General features: G+C 47.9%; 1 protein-coding gene across 5 annotated transcripts in view; it reads left to right on the top strand.

Moving 5' to 3' along the window:
- LOC139753492 (uncharacterized) overlaps positions 1-20,004 on the top strand; it is a 609,003-nt gene that overhangs the window by 140,683 nt on the left and 448,316 nt on the right. The window contains exon 1 of one of the 5 annotated variants that reach the window (XM_071670103.1): positions 1,486-1,966. The exons of the other annotated variants lie outside the window; for them this stretch is intronic. Coding sequence (XP_071526204.1) covers positions 1,937-1,966 — 30 coding nt within the window. The 5' untranslated portion in view covers positions 1,486-1,936. Of the gene's footprint in view, positions 1-1,485; positions 1,967-20,004 lie in introns of those variants that run through there. 5 annotated transcript variants of the gene reach the window in all.

Below are 20,004 nucleotides of genomic sequence, written 5' to 3'. Positions count from 1 at the left end.
GAATTGTGTGCTGTTAGAGATGTTCGCGGACAGATAATTGCACTGACAGATTTAAATTTCACTGATGATTACATGATGCCTTTTGATGGATGAACTCACAACCATCGTTGTGATGCAGGGTAAACTGCTGCTGATGCGTTGATGACGCTCGACATACATCAATATATAATTCACCATTGATTGATTAATTACACCACTGTTAGAGGTAATTAAGTACAGGAGTCTGATTTTCGTTTCCTGTTGACCAATAGATGTACTTATATTGGTTACAATGATAGATGGACGGAGGAAGAATGTGTTGTTGTGTAAGGTCCAGCCACTGTGTAAGGTCCAGCCACTGGAATAAATTCAGTGGAACAGTTTAATCACACTGGGCTGGTGATGCAGTTGACCTACGTGTGTCAGGCTGATCTCGACCTAAACCGGTATCCATAAGGTCAGTGATTGGAGTGACACAAAAAAAATATGGCCGTAACGTTTGATGGCAGTTTGCCACTGTCGTTATAACGAACACATACCTGGTGGAGGGGGTCGTTGTGACTCTTTCCTCCACAGTGGCGTTCCTGTAGGAAGGGAGGAGAAGGAGGAGGAGGAGAGGCTACGTCTTAGGCAAGGGGGGAACTGGGATGGGTGGCCACGGACGTGCTCCCAGGGTACGGGTATCAGGTATAGGAGGGCACGGACGTGCGCCTAGGGCAAGGGGGCGTGGGTCGGGCGGCCACGGACGTCCGCTTCGGGCGGGAGGAGCTTGGGGGGACGATACTAGCGCGAGCGAGTGACTGGGTATCATTTATTCAACGGGAAAATTAGTGATGCTGTACGACGTGTTGCCTTGGCATTCCATGGCGGACCCTCCCTCCCCACCACTGCTCTCTCTCTCTCTCTCTCTCTCTCTCTCTCTCTCTCTCTCTCTCTCTCTCTCTCTCTCTCTCTCTCTCTCTCTCTCTCTCTCTCTTCTCAAGGAGCTCCCGTTGCTTGCGTAGTGATCGTACCTGATTTCGAGGTGGGGAGAGACAATGACCTCCTTCAGCTCCCGAATTTTCCCTGAGCCAAAGATAATATTTGCCTGTCGAGGCGAACGCCGGGGAGGAATGTCCCAAGACGCGGGAGGGATAGACCCAGGAGACTGTCGAGTTACGGCCGGGGTTGGCTGGATGATGGGAGTACCGCAGGAGGAGGAGGAGGAGGAGGAGAGGGAAGAGAAGGACACGGTTGTGCTTTTGGCGAATCGGCGGCAGGCGATCAATAAGTATCGAATTGCGCCACGCGTTCAGAGGGGGAGCGAGAGAGAGAGAGAGGCAGACAGTGAGAGGATTGAGTAGCTACCTGCCTATTAGTACCCATGGCAAGAGAGAGAGAGAGAGAGAGAGAGAGAGAGAGAGAGAGAGAGAGAGAGAGAGAGAGAGAGAGAGAGAGAGAGAGGAAAAGAACGAAAGGGAAAGAAAGGAGGTAGGGAGGTTTAGGAAAGGGTGGGCGGCGGAGTTGCAGCAACACTTGGGGCAAGTCTAGCCAGTGGTATCCCGTTACCCCAGCTCTGTCGTGGCGGCAGTGTGGTGACTGCCACACACGCCCGGATCTTACATCATCACCTGCCGCAAGAGACTCTTCCATTGTGCAGTCCAGTTTAAGAATGCCACGCGAAGAAGCCAGAGTGTGGTCGGCCCTGTTGACAGTGTCCTGAATAAGCTGAGGGGGCGTGTGTACTTGTGATCGACGTCGCCCGTACAAAAAAAAAAGTTTTGAGTGCAGAGTTGTTATATATATATAGATAGATAGATAAAGAGAGTGGCGATGCAGAGTTATAGATAATGATAGTGGAGACTTTATGAACTCGACGCCTTCAGAAGATAGACGCAAACTTTTAATGAGGTGTTCGGAAGGTTCACGTGGCTAAGACCTCCTCCCCCTCTCTCTCTCTTGTGGTCACGTGACGGAGATGGTTGTCTACACGAACACCCCGCAGGAGGTAAGTGTCAGCTCTAACCTGGTGGTCTTTCCTTTTTTCCCCTCTTGGGGACTTGGTCCTTCTCAACTGGTGGTCTAGGGGGTCCGGGGAATGGCCCCTCCTCAGCTGGTGGTTTCGTAGGGGTGTCGGGGGACATCATGATGGTCTGGGGACCTGGTCCTCTTCGGGTGGTATTTCAGAAACGTGACTTTCGTACGCTGGTAGTCAGAGACTTTGCTTCCTTCTTCTGCTAGTAGGGAATCAGGTCTTTTGTGCTGGTACGTAGACCACCTGGCCTGGTTGGTTATCAGCGTCTTGGTCCTTTTTCATGTAGTTACGGGGCTGGGAGACTTGGGGGAAGACCTGATACTTGTAATAGTCGGGGAATTAGCCACCTTTAGTTTGTTTTCAGGGACCTACCTGCCCTCACATGATGTTCAGGTACCCGATCTTCAGTTGGTACTCAGGGATATGATCCTTTTCCAACGAAAGTTGGCTACCTTATCCCACTTCAGTTGTTAGCAGGGGGAACCTGGGTTTCATCTGGTGGTAATTGGGGGACTGGATATTTCGGTTGTTAATCGGAAACCAACACCTACCCTAGCAGTAGATGAGGGTTGGGGAGGGGGAGGGGTTGTTATTGGCTCCCTTCCATCCGGCAGTCGAATGAGCCTGACTCCATCTTGGTTAGTAGGTAGGGAACTGGCTCTCCCAGTCAGTTGGCGAAAGGAGACACGTCTTAACTCTCGAATAGAGGAAACAAGACCATTCGGGTTGATGAGGGGAAACGGTACACCCTATAAAGTTTACGATCTCGGGGGACGAGATCGACGTCTGTGGGCCGAAACGAGTTAATCTGGAGGATTGCTTCTGTGGTGCGCCATGAGAGCGAGCACTCGAGAACACGCCGCTGCCACTTGTACCTCTCACACTCGAGCAGCGGACGATAGCGGTGGTGCTGGCGAGGGAAGCGGGAGACGAGGCTTTCGCTCAAATACGAGCTATGGTGGCGTGAGGAGACTCACATTTACTCACATACGGACTAATGATCGAAGGAAGACACTCTCACGTTGGCTGGGAGATGGTGTGCGAGGAGTAGAACACTCACACGCACTCTTGCTGTGAACCACTGAGGCTCAGGCACTTGAGGTGATCATGCACTTGATTTATCCTACGCACTTGTGATGCTGGTTAAAATGGTACTTGAAAGACGACAAGCATCAAACGAATGAGGGCGTCAAGGGAGGCGGATGTCACGTGTTTAAAGACGTAGTAAAGGGGGTCTGATTCTACCACGTAAAACTTCCTGTTGAACAACCTGCGAGATCTGGCAGGTTCAGGTTGGCATTTTACTCATAATAAAGAATTCCAGAGATGAAACCGCTTCTGTCCTGGCTCACGAGGCCTCACGCGTCCCGGGGAAGGCGCCATCGTTCGGCATTAGACTCTGTCTGTCTATCTACCGGTCTAATCTGTCTATCCCTCTGTTGATCTATCCCTCTATATCATTGCATCTATCTGTGCCATCATTACATCCGCTCTGAGTTCCATGATATGTATCAGACCCTCTCACACACTCCTCCTCAACCCATGCCTTGAAGTTTGATGTGAACACTGAACCTCCACACGTATGCTTAAACCCTTTTTTTTTCCTATTCTTTTTTCACTTTCTTTAAATGGGCAAGAAAGCGGGCAGCAGGAACCAGCTGCTTCAGCTGTGCCGTGCCTTAGCCAGCAACAGGATTTTCATGATATATGGCCGGATCAGAAACCTTTTAAGGGGATATTGCTCAGAACAGGACAGTGATAAATGGTTTCTCAAACATCTGGAAACACATGGGCTATAGGAAAGCCAGATGACGTAAGACCTGATGGCCTCTGGCGAGGTTGTCCGGTAGAAGGACACGAACAGCGTCCAGGTGGCAGCGAATGGAAACCCCGTAGAATAGAAGAGGCTTTCACTGGGGCACAGCTTAATTACAGAATGGAGTCCATTAAATCAACCTTCATCTATAACCTTCGCCCGTGACTGAGTCATTACTCGAGTAATCGGGAATACAGTCACTGGTTACAAGAAATGATTACATTGGGCGGTATCGTCAGGCATTTCCGATGATTGGAGATTACATGCAGTGAGCTGGGGAGAACTCGTTTAATTGGTTACAGTGATTGGTTGCAGTGGCTCCCCAAACACTCGGACATCCACCAGCCCATTCCCTCCCCTTCACAGACAATGGTGGGCAAGAAAAGTAATCACGTCATATTTTGAGAGAATTGAAATGCACAATTGTCGTGTTGTGGGTCCGTACGCGTCTGCAGAGGTAGTGAGGTCTTCCCCAAACCCTATCCGACTCTTTATCTTTTCCCCTCTTCTACATCTCCCAAACCATGACCATTACAAGGATGTTTAAAGGTCGTCCTGGGTAATTAAAACTCGCCATTTGTGTTGCTCTTTACTTTAAAGATACTAAACATTGCATGGCTTTATATTTATTGACACTTTACACTTCTGTTTTGATCCTGCTCAGTGTAGCACCACTTTACTCTTAGAAGTTTACACTAACGCAATGACAGATGTTATCTAGCAGTACTGGAACCAATCAAACGGTAGTTCCAAGTAGGAAAAAAAAGTGCTTCCCTTAATTTTACATTTGATCAACACCCGTACCAACGCGTTGTAATGCCCTTCTTACCAATAGTGTCCAGAACGGAGTTCCACATGTATCATTCATTAAGTGCCTTAGGCACACCACCACCTACACCTAGATGTGTGTCCTTGACCCATACTCTCACTGAAATGCTGTGTCTGTTGTATATCTAGGCGATGAATATCTTAAATCTCCACCACCGACCTTGAACGGGACGCCCTGTCAAGCCTCTTGGCCTTTCCTCCTTCGATTCACATTAAAGTTGTGAGAAAGTTCCACCAGTCATATATGTTTCCCTTGACCGAGAGCCAGGTTTAAGCTCACAATATCCCATAATGGTTCGTGCAATTTTCATCTTTAATTTCTGACCATGTGATGATACGTTTGGTTTTTGCATGATCCTCTTCCATTTTTTTTTTCAAACTGTATGTAAATGTCATTTTTTCTATCCACTTTTCATTTCGGAACTTTTTTTAATTGTTTTCTTTAATATTCCCCTGTGGTATTGCCTGTTTGTTGTTTGCTGTTCCTCTTGTCCTCCGCTTGGCCAGTATCCCAGGATCGCTCAGACGTCATGGTCCTGACGAGGGTCATAAACTTGGCGGGTCCCGAACGTCCGGAAAACTTTTGAGTCTCATTATTCAGTGGTTTCTATCCCCCTGCTGGAGAACACGGCGCCACACGACTGTGAACGTGTGTGTGTTTCTCTTCGCCCCCTTTATTACCCCGCTCTCAGGTTCTCTGACTTTCGTCGTGGGTCAGGTAGTTTTCCCACGATCTGGCGACCTTTTGACCCTGCTTCCAGTCTAGTAATTCGTCCTTTCACTTATTCTTTCCCACATTCGTCACACACTTCCCACAGTTTTACACTTCAGACCCCTAAAATCCCCACCCAAAAGGACTACAATATAGGCCCTTACATTTTTAGGGTTTTAGATCAGCTGATAATATTCGTGTTGAGTAAGGGAGGGAATTAGCAGTGGCTCTGAATGTCATGGGAAAGGGAGCAGATCTGATGTCGTAAGAATAAGGGAGGGGTAGGGCATGCCGGGTCACGCAAGGGGCCCCCGTTGTACAAGGAATTTACCTGTGGAACAGATCGCGTTGCCTCAGCGAGGAAACCCGAACTCAGAACGACACATTTATTGCTGGTGTTGTGAGCCGCTGGGGCAAGGGAGAGGTAGTTGGCGGGTGTGAAGGGGGTGGGAGCCTCCCTGTGTTGCTGTATGTCGCTACAAGGATTTTGTTTTTCATGCTACACGTAACTTGAAACTTCATCCACCGTGTCTGACACAGTACAAGAAGCAGACAGGGAGGCTGTTGCCAACCTACGATTGCTTTGTTTCTCTTCAGTATTTGGAACGCGTGGTAACTGCACCCTCCACACGTACATTTCAAGACCCGTTAGGCCAATGGGTAGAATAGTCCTGGTGATATTAAGAAAAATCTAATGAGAAAAATGACCAGGAAAGTGTTTTCTTGAAGCAAGTTTTCGTTAGGCATATACCACCACAAACGAGTTTAAACAGGATACCCCATTATCATTATTATCATTATTATTATCATTATTATTATTATCATTATTATTATTATTATTATTATTATTATTATTATTATTATTATTATTATTATTATTATTACATAATTCCATGACCCCCTTGTCACTGAAGTGGTTCCTGCAGCTTCAAGCCTGCGCTTCTTACAGGGGCAGGGGAGGGATGGATTCTTTGGGAATGAGAAGTTCCTCGAAGTTACTATACTCCCTTTCGTCAGGAGACGATGTTGCGGCCTCGCTGGTCAACTGTGTGAGGACTCAGTTTCTCTCTACGTCCCTCCCTGAATCTCACTCGTTTCCTGCTATCATATTCACCTCAGTTCAGCCCTGCAGTGACACCAACCCAGGAGCTGAGGATGTTGTGCAGGTGACGTGGCTCTTCTTGAGATGCCATTCCATGACTCACGAAGTATCGTTGGCTCCATTACAGAGTACTAGGAGACCTAGAGGTGCTTGAGTTGATCCGTGCCTTTTGTGATTAACTCATTATCTCACCTGACTAGAACAGTGATCGGGGTGTGCGTAGTTTTGCCCGCACCGTGGCCGGTGCCAGGGTAAGGGACGGGCGGGGAGGTAGGTACAAGGTGACACGGAGGGGGAGGAAAGCAACATCGCCAGCAACGTGTTCATCAGGTGGGTGTGGGTGGCGGCGGCGGCCACACCTCCCCAACCGGTTGATACAGGACACGACACTCCTCCTCCGCCTCGTGACGCAGTGCTGCCCCGAGTCTCTCTCTCTCTGGCGTTCCGGACTTCCTGCTCCCCCGTGACGCTCCGACATGTTACGGGGGGAACCTGCCGTGACGGCTTGGTGTGCTGGGTTGGAACTTGTTGTGACGGCTTGATGTGTTGTTAGAGGAACCTGCCGTGACGGCCTGATGTGTTGCGGAGGAACTTGTTGTGACGGCGTGATGTGTTGGGTAGGAACCTGATGTGACGGCCTGATGTGTTTAGGGGGAACTTGGCGTGAAGCTATGATGTGCTGGAGACACTCGACAAAATATGAGAAAAAAAAAGAGGTAATTCTTACCATTTGGGTAAATGGGATACGTTTGTATATCTTTGTGTTTACACTCGAGGTCCAGATGTGTTTGCCACTGGTGTGTTTGTGTTCCGTATGCCTGCCTGGCAACGCCTGGGTGTGCGCTCCTGTGTCGTTGCGTCTGTCGTATGTGACGATAGCGAGGTGAGTTATGGGGTGGCCAGGGTGTGGGGGCGGAGGGGATTGAGTCAGGGAGCGCCTGCCTTGTGGATCTGGTACCCGCACGTTCGAGAACGACGGGGTATTGAGAGAAGCGCCCGCGGTATATGTTAGAAATGGTGGAGAGGCTGCTGGTGGTTGTGGCTGTGGATGTGGTTGTGGTGGGGGTGGTTGTGTGGTTATGTGTGTGTCTGTGTGTGTGTGTGTGTGTGTGTGGGTGGGTGGGTGTGTGTGTGTGTAGAGAGATGGAGGGAGAGGAGTTTCTCGAGTAACAAACGAAGGGATTTTTGCCTGGAGGAGGCAGACCTAGCGCAGAGAGAGAGAGAGAGAGAGAGAGAGAGAGAGAGAGAGAGAGAGAGAGAGAGAGAGAGAGAGAGAGAGAGAGAGAGAGAGAGAGAGATGCTCCGTCTCCAGGGGCAGGCGAGCCACCCACTCTCCGGTCCCGTCACTCAATAATTACAGATAAGATGCTGCTTGGGCGGTAACCCGTCAGGAGTATGCAAATGAAGTCAACTGTGAAAGAACCTTTTTCAGTGGGAATCAGCTTGAGTTCGCGATGACCCGCACACACACACACACACACACACACACACACACACACACACACACACACACACAACACACACACACACACAACACACACACAACACACACACACACACACACACACACACACACACACACACACACACACACACACACAACCCGTAAGTTGGTCTCGGGAGATGGATGCATTAAGGGAGTGAGGTGGGGGACCTTAGACTACCTAAGTAGGGGGAGTAGAGTGGGTTTAAGAGGTAGTATCTGCAAGTGTCTAGTAGGGCGCTTGTTATGAAGGAGGTCCAACGTCTCGTGTGCATATATATATATATATATATATATATATATATATACATATATAGTGGTGATGTGAGAAGGAGATGGAATGAGTATTTTGAAGGTTTGTTGAATGTGTCTGATGACAGAGTGGCAGATATAGGGTGTTTTGGTCGAGGTGGTGTGCAAAGTGAGAGGGTTAGGGAAAATGATTTGGTAAACAGAGAAGAGGTAGTAAAAGCTTTGCGGAAGATGAAAGCCGGCAAGGCAGCAGGTTTGGATGGTATTGCAGTGGAATTTATTAAAAAAGGGGGTGACTGTATTGTTGACTGGTTGGTAAGGTTATTTAATGTATGTATGACTCATGGTGAGGTGCCTGAGGATTGGCGGAATGCGTGCATAGTGCCATTGTACAAAGGCAAAGGGGATAAGAGTGAGTGCTCAAATTACAGAGGTATAAGTTTGTTGAGTATTCCTGGTAAATTATATGGGAGGGTATTGATTGAGAGGGTGAAGGCATGTACAGAGCATCAGATTGGGGAAGAGCAGTGCGGTTTCAGAAGTGGTAGAGGATGTGTGGATCAGGTGTTTGCTTTGAAGAATGTATGTGAGAAATACTTAGAAAAGCAAATGGATTTGTATGTAGCATTTATGGATCTGGAGAAGGCATATGATAGAGTTGATAGAGATGCTCTGTGGAAGGTATTAAGAATATATGGTGTGGGAGGCAAGTTGTTAGAAGCAGTGAAAAGTTTTTATCGAGGATGTAAGGCATGTGTACGTGTAGGAAGAGAGGAAAGTGATTGGTTCTCAGTGAATGTAGGTTTGCGGCAGGGGTGTGTGATGTCTCCATGGTTGTTTAATTTGTTTATGGATGGGGTTGTTAGGGAGGTAAATGCAAGAGTCCTGGAAAGAGGGGCAAGTATGAAGTCTGTTGGGGATGAGAGAGCTTGGGAAGTGAGTCAGTTGTTGTTCGCTGATGATACAGCGCTGGTGGCTGATTCATGTGAGAAACTGCAGAAGCTGGTGACTGAGTTTGGTAAAGTGTGTGGAAGAAGAAAGTTAAGAGTAAATGTGAATAAGAGCAAGGTTATTAGGTACAGTAGGGTTGAGGGTCAAGTCAATTGGGAGGTGAGTTTGAATGGAGAAAAACTGGAGGAAGTGAAGTGTTTTAGATATCTGGGAGTGGATCTGTCAGCGGATGGAACCATGGAAGCGGAAGTGGATCATAGGGTGGGGGAGGGGGCGAAAATTTTGGGAGCCTTGAAAAATGTGTGGAAGTCGAGAACAGTATCTCGGAAAGCAAAAATGGGTATGTTTGAAGGAATAGTGGTTCCAACAATGTTGTATGGTTGCGAGGCGTGGGCTATGGATAGAGTTGTGCGCAGGAGGATGGATGTGCTGGAAATGAGATGTTTGAGGACAATGTGTGGTGTGAGGTGGTTTGATCGAGTAAGTAACGTAAGGGTAAGAGAGATGTGTGGAAATAAAAAGAGCGTGGTTGAGAGAGCAGAAGAGGGTGTTTTGAAATGGTTTGGTCACATGGAGAGAATGAGTGAGGAAAGATTGACCAAGAGGATATATGTGTCGGAGGTGGAGGGAACGAGGAGAAGAGGGAGACCAAATTGGAGGTGGAAAGATGGAGTGAAAAAGATTTTGTGTGATCGGGGCCTGAACATGCAGGAGGGTGTAAGGAGGGCAAGGAATAGAGTGAATTGGAGCGATGTGGTATACAGGGGTTGACGTGCTGTCAGTGGAGTGAATCAAGGCATGTGAAGCGTCTGGGGTAAACCATGGAAAGCTGTGTAGGTATGTATATTTGCGTGTGTGGACGTGTGTATGTACATGTGTATGGGGGGGGGGGTTGGGCCATTTCTTTCGTCTGTTTCCTTGCGCTACCTCGCAAACGCGGGAGACAGCGACAAAGTAAAAAAAAAAAAAAAAAAAAAAAAAAAAAAAAAAATATATATATATATATATATATATATATATATATATATATATATATATATATATATATATATATATATATATATATATATTATCCCTGGGGATAGGGGATTAAGAATACTTCCCACGTATTCCCTGCGTGTCGTAGAAGGCGACTAAAAGGGGAGGGAGCGGGGGGCTGGAAATCCTCCCCTCTCGTTTTTTTTTTTTTTTTTTCCAAAAGAAGGAACAGAGGGGGCCAGGTGAGGATATTCCAAAAAAGGCCCAGTCCTCTGTTCTTAACGCTACCTCGCTAACGCGGGAAATGGCGAAAAGTTTAAAAGAAAAGAAATATATATATATATATATATATATATATATATATATATATATATATATATATATATATATATATATATATATATATATATATATATTGTTTTTGCATATTTTTGGTAGTTTATAAATCCATATTCATATACATATTTCCCTTGTTGCATTTTCCTCAGAATTATTCAGAGTGTCAGTTTGGATTAGCCTTCTTCCCATTCTCCCCACTTTTGGGCTCTTGGCTGTGAGAGAAACATGAGATGGAGTTACTCAGATGGGTGAGGCTTAAGGTAAGTGTGAGGGTGTATGGGTGAGGATCCTTCCCCGTAACCTTCGACGGGGGTGTTCATGGATGTCATTTGGATGTCGTTGGTTCGTCCTTCTTCTGGTCGTGTGTGGAGACATGCCGTCTGTGGAGGCGTGGACATATGACAGGCCTGAGTTCCATCACTGGACACAAATGGATGTTCGCCAGCTCTTTATCTCCTTCCGTGTACACACACACACACACACACACACACACACACACACACACACACACACACACACACACTCACACCAGACCTCATTTTCATCTGTGGACACATTCCGGGTCTCAGCTGTGCCCAAACAGGTTCGTCTCCTCTCTGGTCAAGTCTCAGGCCCTCAGCCCTGCCAGCTCTGTGGTGGGACCCACATCACTCTGCATATATTTCCTTAATTCTCAGTAATCTGGTAATATAACTGGCTCGTGTGATGGGCCTTTTAGTCACCCCGCCAAGTTTTAGATGCCTGGGGAAACCGGTTTCAGGCAAGTGTGTAGTGCTGGGGTTGATGGTGGTGACGTGGTGTGGTGGTGGTGACGTGGTGTGGTAGTGGTGTGGTGGTTCGGTGGTTATGGTGATGGACGTTGTGGTTCATGGTAGTGGTAGTAAGGTGGTTGTGTGTGGTCGTGATGGTGTGTTTTGGGGTTGCGGAGGGATGGTGGTGGTGGTGTGCTAGTCGTGAGGGGTGATGGTACGTAGAGGTGAGGCTCTCGTGCCCAGGCTTGTAAGGGGTCGTGTCATGGGCATATGGTAGTTACTCTTTGTTTGGTCGTCTGTGTGAAGTGCTGGGTGCACGACAGAGGCGTGGCTGGGGGGGCGTGGCGTGGCGAGGGGAAACTATTGAGTGTTGATTGCCTCGGGGGAATGAGGAAGCCTGGGGAAGGAAGGAAGGAAGGGGGGGCGGGGGGAGAGTGATGGGGGAAGGTCATGCCACGTAATTACAACTTCACCTCCGGCACTTGACCGCTCGCAGAGAGGTCGTTCCCGGGGAAGGTCCAGAGTGCTTACTTTCCTTCGGCGTTGGGGTACGATCTTAATTATTGCCACAGTCCCTGCCCTCAGGCGCCCCAGAGTCTTGTGTTTATAGCTGGTACTTGTTATGTTGATCTGTCGTTGTTGTGGACACCACACCAGCTCCCTGGAGAGGTAGTGTATGTGCAAATATGTTGCTATTCTTTTATAGAGAGTCTGCAGGAATGTAGGGTGTTAGAATGTGGGTGTATCTGTCTGTGTCTGTCTGTCTCTCGGCTAATCTTTCTGTCTGCCGTCAGAGAAGAGAGAGTTCCCTGGTAGGATACAGTAGAAGGGCGCGATAGATTGTTACAGCGGTTGAAGCGTGGCTCTGTCTCAAACGGGCTAGGGGCCCGCTGCTCAGGACCCTCTTCACGCGGGGTTGTTAAGACCTCTGCGGCTTTTGATGGATTACAGGTCAGGTTGTGATGTGGCATGGCCCTTGTTGTTTGTGTGTGTGTGTGTGTGTGTGTGTGTGTGTGTGTGTGTGTGTGTGTGTGTGTGGATGTCGCAACTCCCAATGGTTACATGCCTTCTGGTGATGCACCCTTGTGGTGGGTGTGTCTCCTCTGGTTTAGCTTTAAACCCTTACAAAACAAAGTCGATTCTCAGGGTTTAGTGACTTGGAGGCTCGTCTTCCTGCAAACTTTTCTCGCTGTTATTGAAAACTTTTCTCTCTCGGTATTTGATTTTCCTCCCTTCTCCCTTCCATTACACTCCTTGCCTTCTCCTCCCCCCCTTCTCCCTTCCATTACACTCCCTGCCTTCTCCCTCCCCCCTTCTCCCTTCCATTACCCTCCCCGCCTTCTCCCTCCCTTCTCCCTTCCATTACACTCCCTGCCTTCTCCCTCCCCCCTTCTCCCTTCCATTACCCTCCCCGCCTTCTCCCTCCCTTCTCCCTTCCATTACACTCCCTGCCTTCTCCCTCCCCCCCTTCTCCCTTCCATTACACTCCTTGCCTTCTCCTCCCCCCTTCTCCCTTCCATTACACTCCCTGCCTTCTCCCTCCCCCCCTTCTCCCTTCCATTACCCTCCCCGCCTTCTCCCTCCCCCCTTCTCCCTTCCATTACACTCCCTGCCTTCTCCCTCCCCCCTTCTCCCTTCCATTACACTCCCTGCCTTCTCCCTCCCCCCTTCTCCCTTCCATTACACTCCCTGCCTTCTCCCTCCCCCCCTTCTCCCTTCCATTACCCTCCCCGCCTTCTCCCTCCCTTCTCCCTTCCATTGCACCCACCCTAAACTGGTAAACCAACTCTGTGAAATTACAGAAATGTAGTAAACGTCTTCGTCAATACGTGTTGGGCAACGACTTGTGGTTTTTCTATTTATACCTGAGCCTTGGTTCCCCGCCCCACCCCACCCCCTCACCCCCTCGGGTTCCTCGTAATGGAGGTGGTTCCTGGTGGGGGAGAGAGAGAGAGAGAGAGAGAGAGAGAGAGAGAGAGAGAGAGGAATGGGTGACCGAACAGGAGCGGTTGGATGACTTCACGAGAGGCGCAGATTTTGGAGGATGGCACACTGGACTAACTGTACTTGAAGACAGGAGGAGGAGGAGGAGGAGGAGGGAGGTGACAGTGGCGATCAGGACAGGACGCAGGGGACAGGGATCCTGGGACAGTTTTGGGGAAGTGGGACGGGTGTGTGACGGAGTGACGGGATGCATCGTGATGGGTGACGAGGGCCGTAACGCCTGGTGATAACTGGTGTTGTAATGCTGTTACAGTTGACGGGGGATGTGTTGCCACCCGGGTGATGGATGCGTCACGACACAGTTGTTACGGGGATGGGGCAGCCTCATAATGGGTGGCTGGAGGAGTGATGGGGGGGGGGGGGGTGACAGTGAGTCCTGGGCGTGTGACATAGCCACGTGACGGAAGTGCGGTAGTAAATGATGATACGTTATCAGTTGTCACAGTCGACCACTGATAAACCTGTGATGGCGGAGGAGGAGGCGGCGTGCAGGGGAAGACGAAGGGGAAAGGGACACCCGGGTCGGCTCTTGTGGGCCTTGCCTGAGTATGGGAGAGGAATCATTGTGTGTGTGTGAGAGAGAGAGAGAGAGAGAGAGAGAGAGAGAGAGAGAGAGAGAGAGAGAGAGAGAGAGAGAGAGAGAGAGAGAGGAATAATAAGAAGGACAAGGATAGGGAAAGATTAAGAAAAGTACGTATGCTAAAAGATGCAGACTGTGGATGTGAGCATAGATCAATGACCGACCATACACCTGTCTCTTTATCTCACTTGAACCGCACTAATTAACCGTCCACCACCAGTCTATCGGCGTCTATTTTCCCCTGTCTGTTATCATCAACCCCGGTCCCAAATTCCCTGGCGTGGTCCCAGACATCAGAAAACCTCTTCTTAACTAGTTCACTCCAACACGTCCTTAAACCTGCGTCCTGTACGTTAAGGGGATATGTATTGAAAACCCAGAAATCAGTTGTCGACAGTTGAGTTACTCCCTCCAGTCACCATTTATAACCTGACGTACCATTTCAACACGACTCACCTTCTCCTTAATAAATTCTTGAATGTTTTATTCAACACGGGTGTTTTTGATGTAGTTTTTTGAACTTGCGTTTTATTACGCTGCGTAAACTCCTTGAGATTATATATATATATATATATATATATATATATATATATATATATATATATATATATATATATATATATATATATATATATATATATATATATATATTCGCTAGAGAGAAAAATTTAATGTTTATTGGTGCTTAAGATGTAGAGGCCAGGATTCCGTTTTCTTTTTTCAGTATGGCTCACGCCTATTAAGGACGCCTATGGAGGACTTCATTTTTTTTTACCGTCTATACCCCTCGAAAAAAAGAGGGACGTTGTATATGCAAAAAAAGATCTGGTATGTTGTTAGCCTACTGAAGTACCGTAAAGCATTATTTCTTACACATGTTTTTTTATCTGTAAATCTCTAGTTCTGCCCCATAAGACTTGTAAATGGTCGTGGAAAAAAAAAAAGATGTGGCTGCTGACGAAGGCGGAGTTAGACTCTACGGCGGAGGGAAAAAGAGGTGTAAATTGCAGACCCGGTTCTTGCAAGTCTCGTGCGTGACCTTTACACTTCTTGCCTCTCCCCCGTTTCTCTCTCCCTCTAATTCTTTCCTCCCTCACCATTCCCTTCTTCCATACCCTATTTCTTTCTCTCTCTCTCTCTCTCTCTCTCTCTCTCTCTCTCTCTCTCTCTCTCTCTCTCTCTCTCTCTCTCTCTCTCTCTCTCTCTCTCTCTCTCTCTCATTCTCTCCCTTGGGTGGTTAGGAGGAGGGGCGCACCCCTCAACCCTTCCCCTCTCTGACCTTTAAACCCACATTCACCTCACCCCCTGCGCCTCGACCCCCTCCCCTCATCCCCCCCCCCACCTGTTTGGGCCCATTTCAGCCATGACTCAGACCAGTTGTGGACAGTAAATACCAATTGTATGACCCCCGGGTTAACACTTCATCACGTTCCCTCCCTCCCTCCCTCCCTCCCTCCCTGTTGTTGCCTCACAGGCGCATCTTAGCTACAGATAGATCACCTTATGTGCTTTAAGCTGAAGAAGTCTCGTGTCACCAACCCCCACAATGTCCTGAATGGAGTTTGTGAGTTGTGAGACGTTAATTCTCGGCGTTGCAGTTGGTTAAATGTCGCCGAAATTGTGAGCAGTTAATCCCGAGTGTCATGGCTGTTTAAATGTCAGTTGGTTGTGAGCAGTTTATTCCTCAAGTCGGAGAGTTGGTTCATTGTCAGTTTTACTGGCAGTAAGAGAGGAATAAAGACCTTTCTGTTTGCTCTTGTACGTGTCCAGAGGCTGATCTGTGTGTGTGTGTGTGTGTGTGTGTGTGTGTGTGTGTCTTCTCCTGATGGTGCAGAACGCGAGCTGACATTGCAGATGACACTTTCGTCACGCTTACAGCAATGTGTAGAGGGGGTAAGTCACTTCTGAGCGCAAGACAGAGCCACACCCTTTACACCTGGGTCGTACATTATGTTTGAAGTGTTGGCCTCCAGGACTGGCGGGTCTTGTCCGAGTTAGCAACCCCTTGAGCACGACGGAAAGTCCCTTGAGCACGACGGAACGACCGTTTGGGTGTATGATGGTCACGCCTGAGGTGTCGTTGTGTCGTGCTCACAGGGTTGAAAACCGGGCAGAATGAAGAGTGCGGACGGTCCGCTGGTGTTCACACATGCTCACGGATACCGAGGTGGGGTCCAGGAAGCGAGTTTGGATTTTGAGAAGGTTGCTGATGTACAGGCGGAGTCCTCGGGACAAAATATAATCTCAAGGAGTGTCCGCTAGTTGTCGCTGTAATATGATTGATAATGATACAGATTGACTTGATATCTTATGAGGCGAGGGAGGGAAGCTGTGAGGACACCATGAGAGCCTTGGGTGGAGGTGGTTTGAAAGACTTTTTGAAGAAGTTCGACACACTTCACCTTCTCCTTCCGGAGGAGAGTCAGTCCTCGCAGCATAACGGAGAGAATTAAGCCAATGTGAACGTAGTCATCTCCCTAATTACTCTGTTGAGAAGACAAAAGGATCTCCTTTGTGCCACGAGTAAGGAGGGTCAGGGGAGGAGCGGCACCTCGGCTCTGGATGACACAGTGTTCTCCCTTTGATTCACACGAAGTTAAAAAAGATATTTTAATATCTCAGAACTGGGAGTCACGCAGTTACAAAACTCCTGGCTTTTAACACGTGTAGAGAAACGCTTTTGTTGATGCTGCTGGTGTTTTAAGAAGTCTCTTTCTCTCCTTAGTCTGTACCAGACGTGGGTCATCTGGGCCAAGCCAGCGCCGGGCATGGAACCCAGGTACGCGTAGCACGCGTGTAAGGTGCGGGCAGCGCCATGCACATGTCTACAAAGGGGCCGGCCAGCTAGATCAGCAGTCAGTCACGGGTCGTCGTCGCTTCGGTCTATTAGGAGGTGTAAGAGGAAGAGGAATGTAAAAAGAAGACGAAGGGAAGGAAGAAATATAAGAGAGAAGAGATAGAAGAAAAGAAGGAAATGGAGGAAGAAAGAAAGAGGTAAGGAGAAAGAGGTAAGGGAGAGATGGGGAAAACACAAGAAGAGGAGAAGGAGGAAGGTGAACCAACGAAAGAAAAAGTAGGAGCAGAGGAAAAGGAGATGTGATGAAGAATAGAAGAATGAGAAGAGGAAAGGCAAGAAGAGCCCCTAAATAGAGCACTTTGTATCATAGTCTGCAGTCTGAAGCGGAGCGACGTACCAGCGCTAGGTGGCAAGTGGATGATGAATGTGGAAGACGTTGATGAATGTGGAAGATGACGTTCCCTTAATGTGGGTAATGGATGAAAGTGGAGGGCGTTCCTGAATGTGGAGACCGGTGTTCACGTTATGCCTTGAGCACGACGGTACGATCCTTGAGCACAACGGTACGATCCCTCAGCACGGCGGTACGATCCTTCAGCACGACGGTACGATCCTTGTGCACGACGGTACGATCCTTCAGCACGACGGTGCGATCCTTGGGCACGATGGTGCGATCCTTTGGGTAAAATTAGTTGATCTTTAATCTGACCCTTTAGGGCCAGGTTAAATTCCAGGTCATCATACTTAAGGGTCGTACCGTCGTGCTCATGGATCGTATCTTCGTACTCAGGGGGTAAATTAAGTGCTATCTTGTCTCTGGGGATGTAAATGAATATTCCAGGAGGCTTTATGCTCTGAATCCCCAGCCTTGTGCATGAGAATGGAGGTCATATGATGTATTACTGCAGAATAGTTATGAACAGGAGTGTGTGTGTGTGTGTGTGTGTGTGTGTGTGTGTGTGTGTGTGGATGGGTGTGTTTCTCTGTATTTGTGTGTACGTTTTTTTGTTTTTGTTATCTGTAATATATATATATATATATATATATATATATATATATATATATATATATATATATATATATATATATATATATATATATATCCTGTAACGTAGCATGACTTGCAGGCAACCCCGGTCGTTATGAGTTGTGATGGTAGTTAGGAATTTTTTGGTCATGATTGTATTAGTCCTTTCCAGATCGGGAGTGTAGTTAAAGATCCAAGTGGGAATTTCGCTTAAGAAGTTGCCACGGAATTGATGGTTCGTTTTGGAAATGTGTCTTTTTTTTCATCCACCGTCGGATGTAATGATGACAGTGATCGTCAGGTCAAGCATACACTGATTCTGTGGATCAAGATCCGTGTTGTGCAAGACTGGCACGCGGGTTCGAACCTCCCTCATTGAATGGATTAACTAACGTGTTGTATCTTAACGTGTCATGAGGTATCCCGCCAGAGCTCACTACGTAACAGTACGGTGTGTTATAGCGAAGATAAACATTAAAGAAATGAGAGGTAGAGTTTTGGTAATTACACGTCGAGGATTCGAAACATTTCTGGATCGTCTTCAAAGCCTTGAAGCGTATGATATGTCTGAAGGGTAAATATCTAACCATCAACAGAAGTTAAAGTTTTAAGTGTACATAGCAAGACTTATAATAAGGCTATACAGAAATACAATATTCGTTTTCTGATAATAATTTTCAACTTTTGGTGTAACTGGGCAACACTGTTATGTTGCTTAAGGGCCACTTCTCAACTCGTAAAACCCGGCTTTTCATCCATGAAGTATAACTCCTCGTAAAAATCACCTCAACCGCTCGTTATAGGATTCAGTAGTTCATCGGCAGAGAGGCGTCTCGCCTCTCCTCACCAGGGGCACAAACTACCATTCCGTGTTGGGCTTCGGTGTAAAGTGTACGCGTGTAGCGACGGATTCCAGGAGTTGAGTGCCTGTGTACACACGTTCATTTGAAGGTGTGAGTGATGATGAGTTCTTGTGAGTTCCGTCTGTGCAGTGCAGGACCAGGAGTGTGTGTCTGTGTGTCACCTACGTACAGAATTGTACATAGAGACTCTTATGCTCCAGCCAGCCACTTCCAAGTATAGATTAGATGGACTTTGAGACTATCACGTGCCAAACACTTTATTCTCAATACGGGGAGGTTGCACTCCTGTTCTGAAATGATGACCACGTACGTTTGCCATTCCGGGACAAGGCCATGGTCGGGAGTGAACATCGTTGTCGCACAGGATCACGACAAGTCACTGAGGTGTTGGATCTGGAGGAGCTAGACTCAAGTTTCCTCAGGGTTGTCCATTAGAGAGGTGAAGAGTGCACCCGGTGATTCCAGATGCGTTCAGGTTGTCTTCCTAGTATCACGTGAGTAGAATTTCCTCATTATTTTCCCCGAAGAAGTAAAGATTCGTCTCATTATTTTTCGCTGGGTGGAATATGCTCACGCGTTTCATATCCAAATACGATCACGGAAAATTGTTTCCGTAGTCGTGCGTCAAGAACAAACATCTGTCTTATTTATTTAGTGATGATTACTGCAGGACCTGTTTCTAGGAAAGTGTCCTGGTGTTACAAAGGTGCTCTTCATAGAGGCTTCTGCAGCCCAAGGTTGCACTACATCCAGGAGCGAGGAAATGTAGACTCCTCCGGAGGGAGAAATTCTTTGACGAGACTGTCCTGTATTTCCCAGTGACACAGCCTCGCCAAAGGTGACTTTCCACCCTCGGTGTACCCTCTTGCAGGCGGAGCCAGGTAACACCATCTGATTTCAGGTCATACTATCATGATACATCTTAGAGAGTTGAGGAGCTGAAATATAGGTTTTTCATGGTTTACTGAAGTAGTATTTGACCTCGTCTTCAGTTTGTTGCGGACGCGCATATTCAAAGTGTTAAAGGGGACGGGAGAGGGAGGGAGTCGACGCGCGTCACCAGCCGTAGTTTTTACCGTGGGAGCGAGTTGTGCATCAGCGTTTGTTTATTTATCACCAGAGTTCAAACACCACTACACATGAAACGCAGACACTGTTTACAGAAGGACGATGTAAATAAACGCTGTACCGGCAATACAGTTGTGTGCAGCATCCCCCCCTCCCCATTCCCCGTTCCCCCACCCCCTCACCCCGACTGCATGGGGGGATGGGGAGTGGGGGAAAGAAGAGGACAAAGGCCCGACAGGTGATCGTGTTGAGGGACTGGGTCATATGGTGTCATTTTGGACTGGCGTTCAGAATTAAAACTCGCGTGGCGTTTGGACGCAATATCAACGACGCCTTGAGCCCCGGTGGTACAGCCCTTGAGATCGAGGGTACGACCTGTGTGTGTGATCACAGCCTGACCTGCAGCATGACCCCTGGGTGGGTCAGGTCAAATGGAAGGCCATTTGTTCCCAACGGTTG

This window comes from Panulirus ornatus, chromosome 14, assembly GCF_036320965.1.
Source record: "Panulirus ornatus isolate Po-2019 chromosome 14, ASM3632096v1, whole genome shotgun sequence".
In the NCBI taxonomy this organism is placed as follows: Eukaryota; Metazoa; Arthropoda; class Malacostraca; order Decapoda; family Palinuridae; genus Panulirus; species Panulirus ornatus.
Note: the sequence above shows the minus strand (reverse complement) of the source record. Positions and strands in the feature narration are given on the sequence as shown.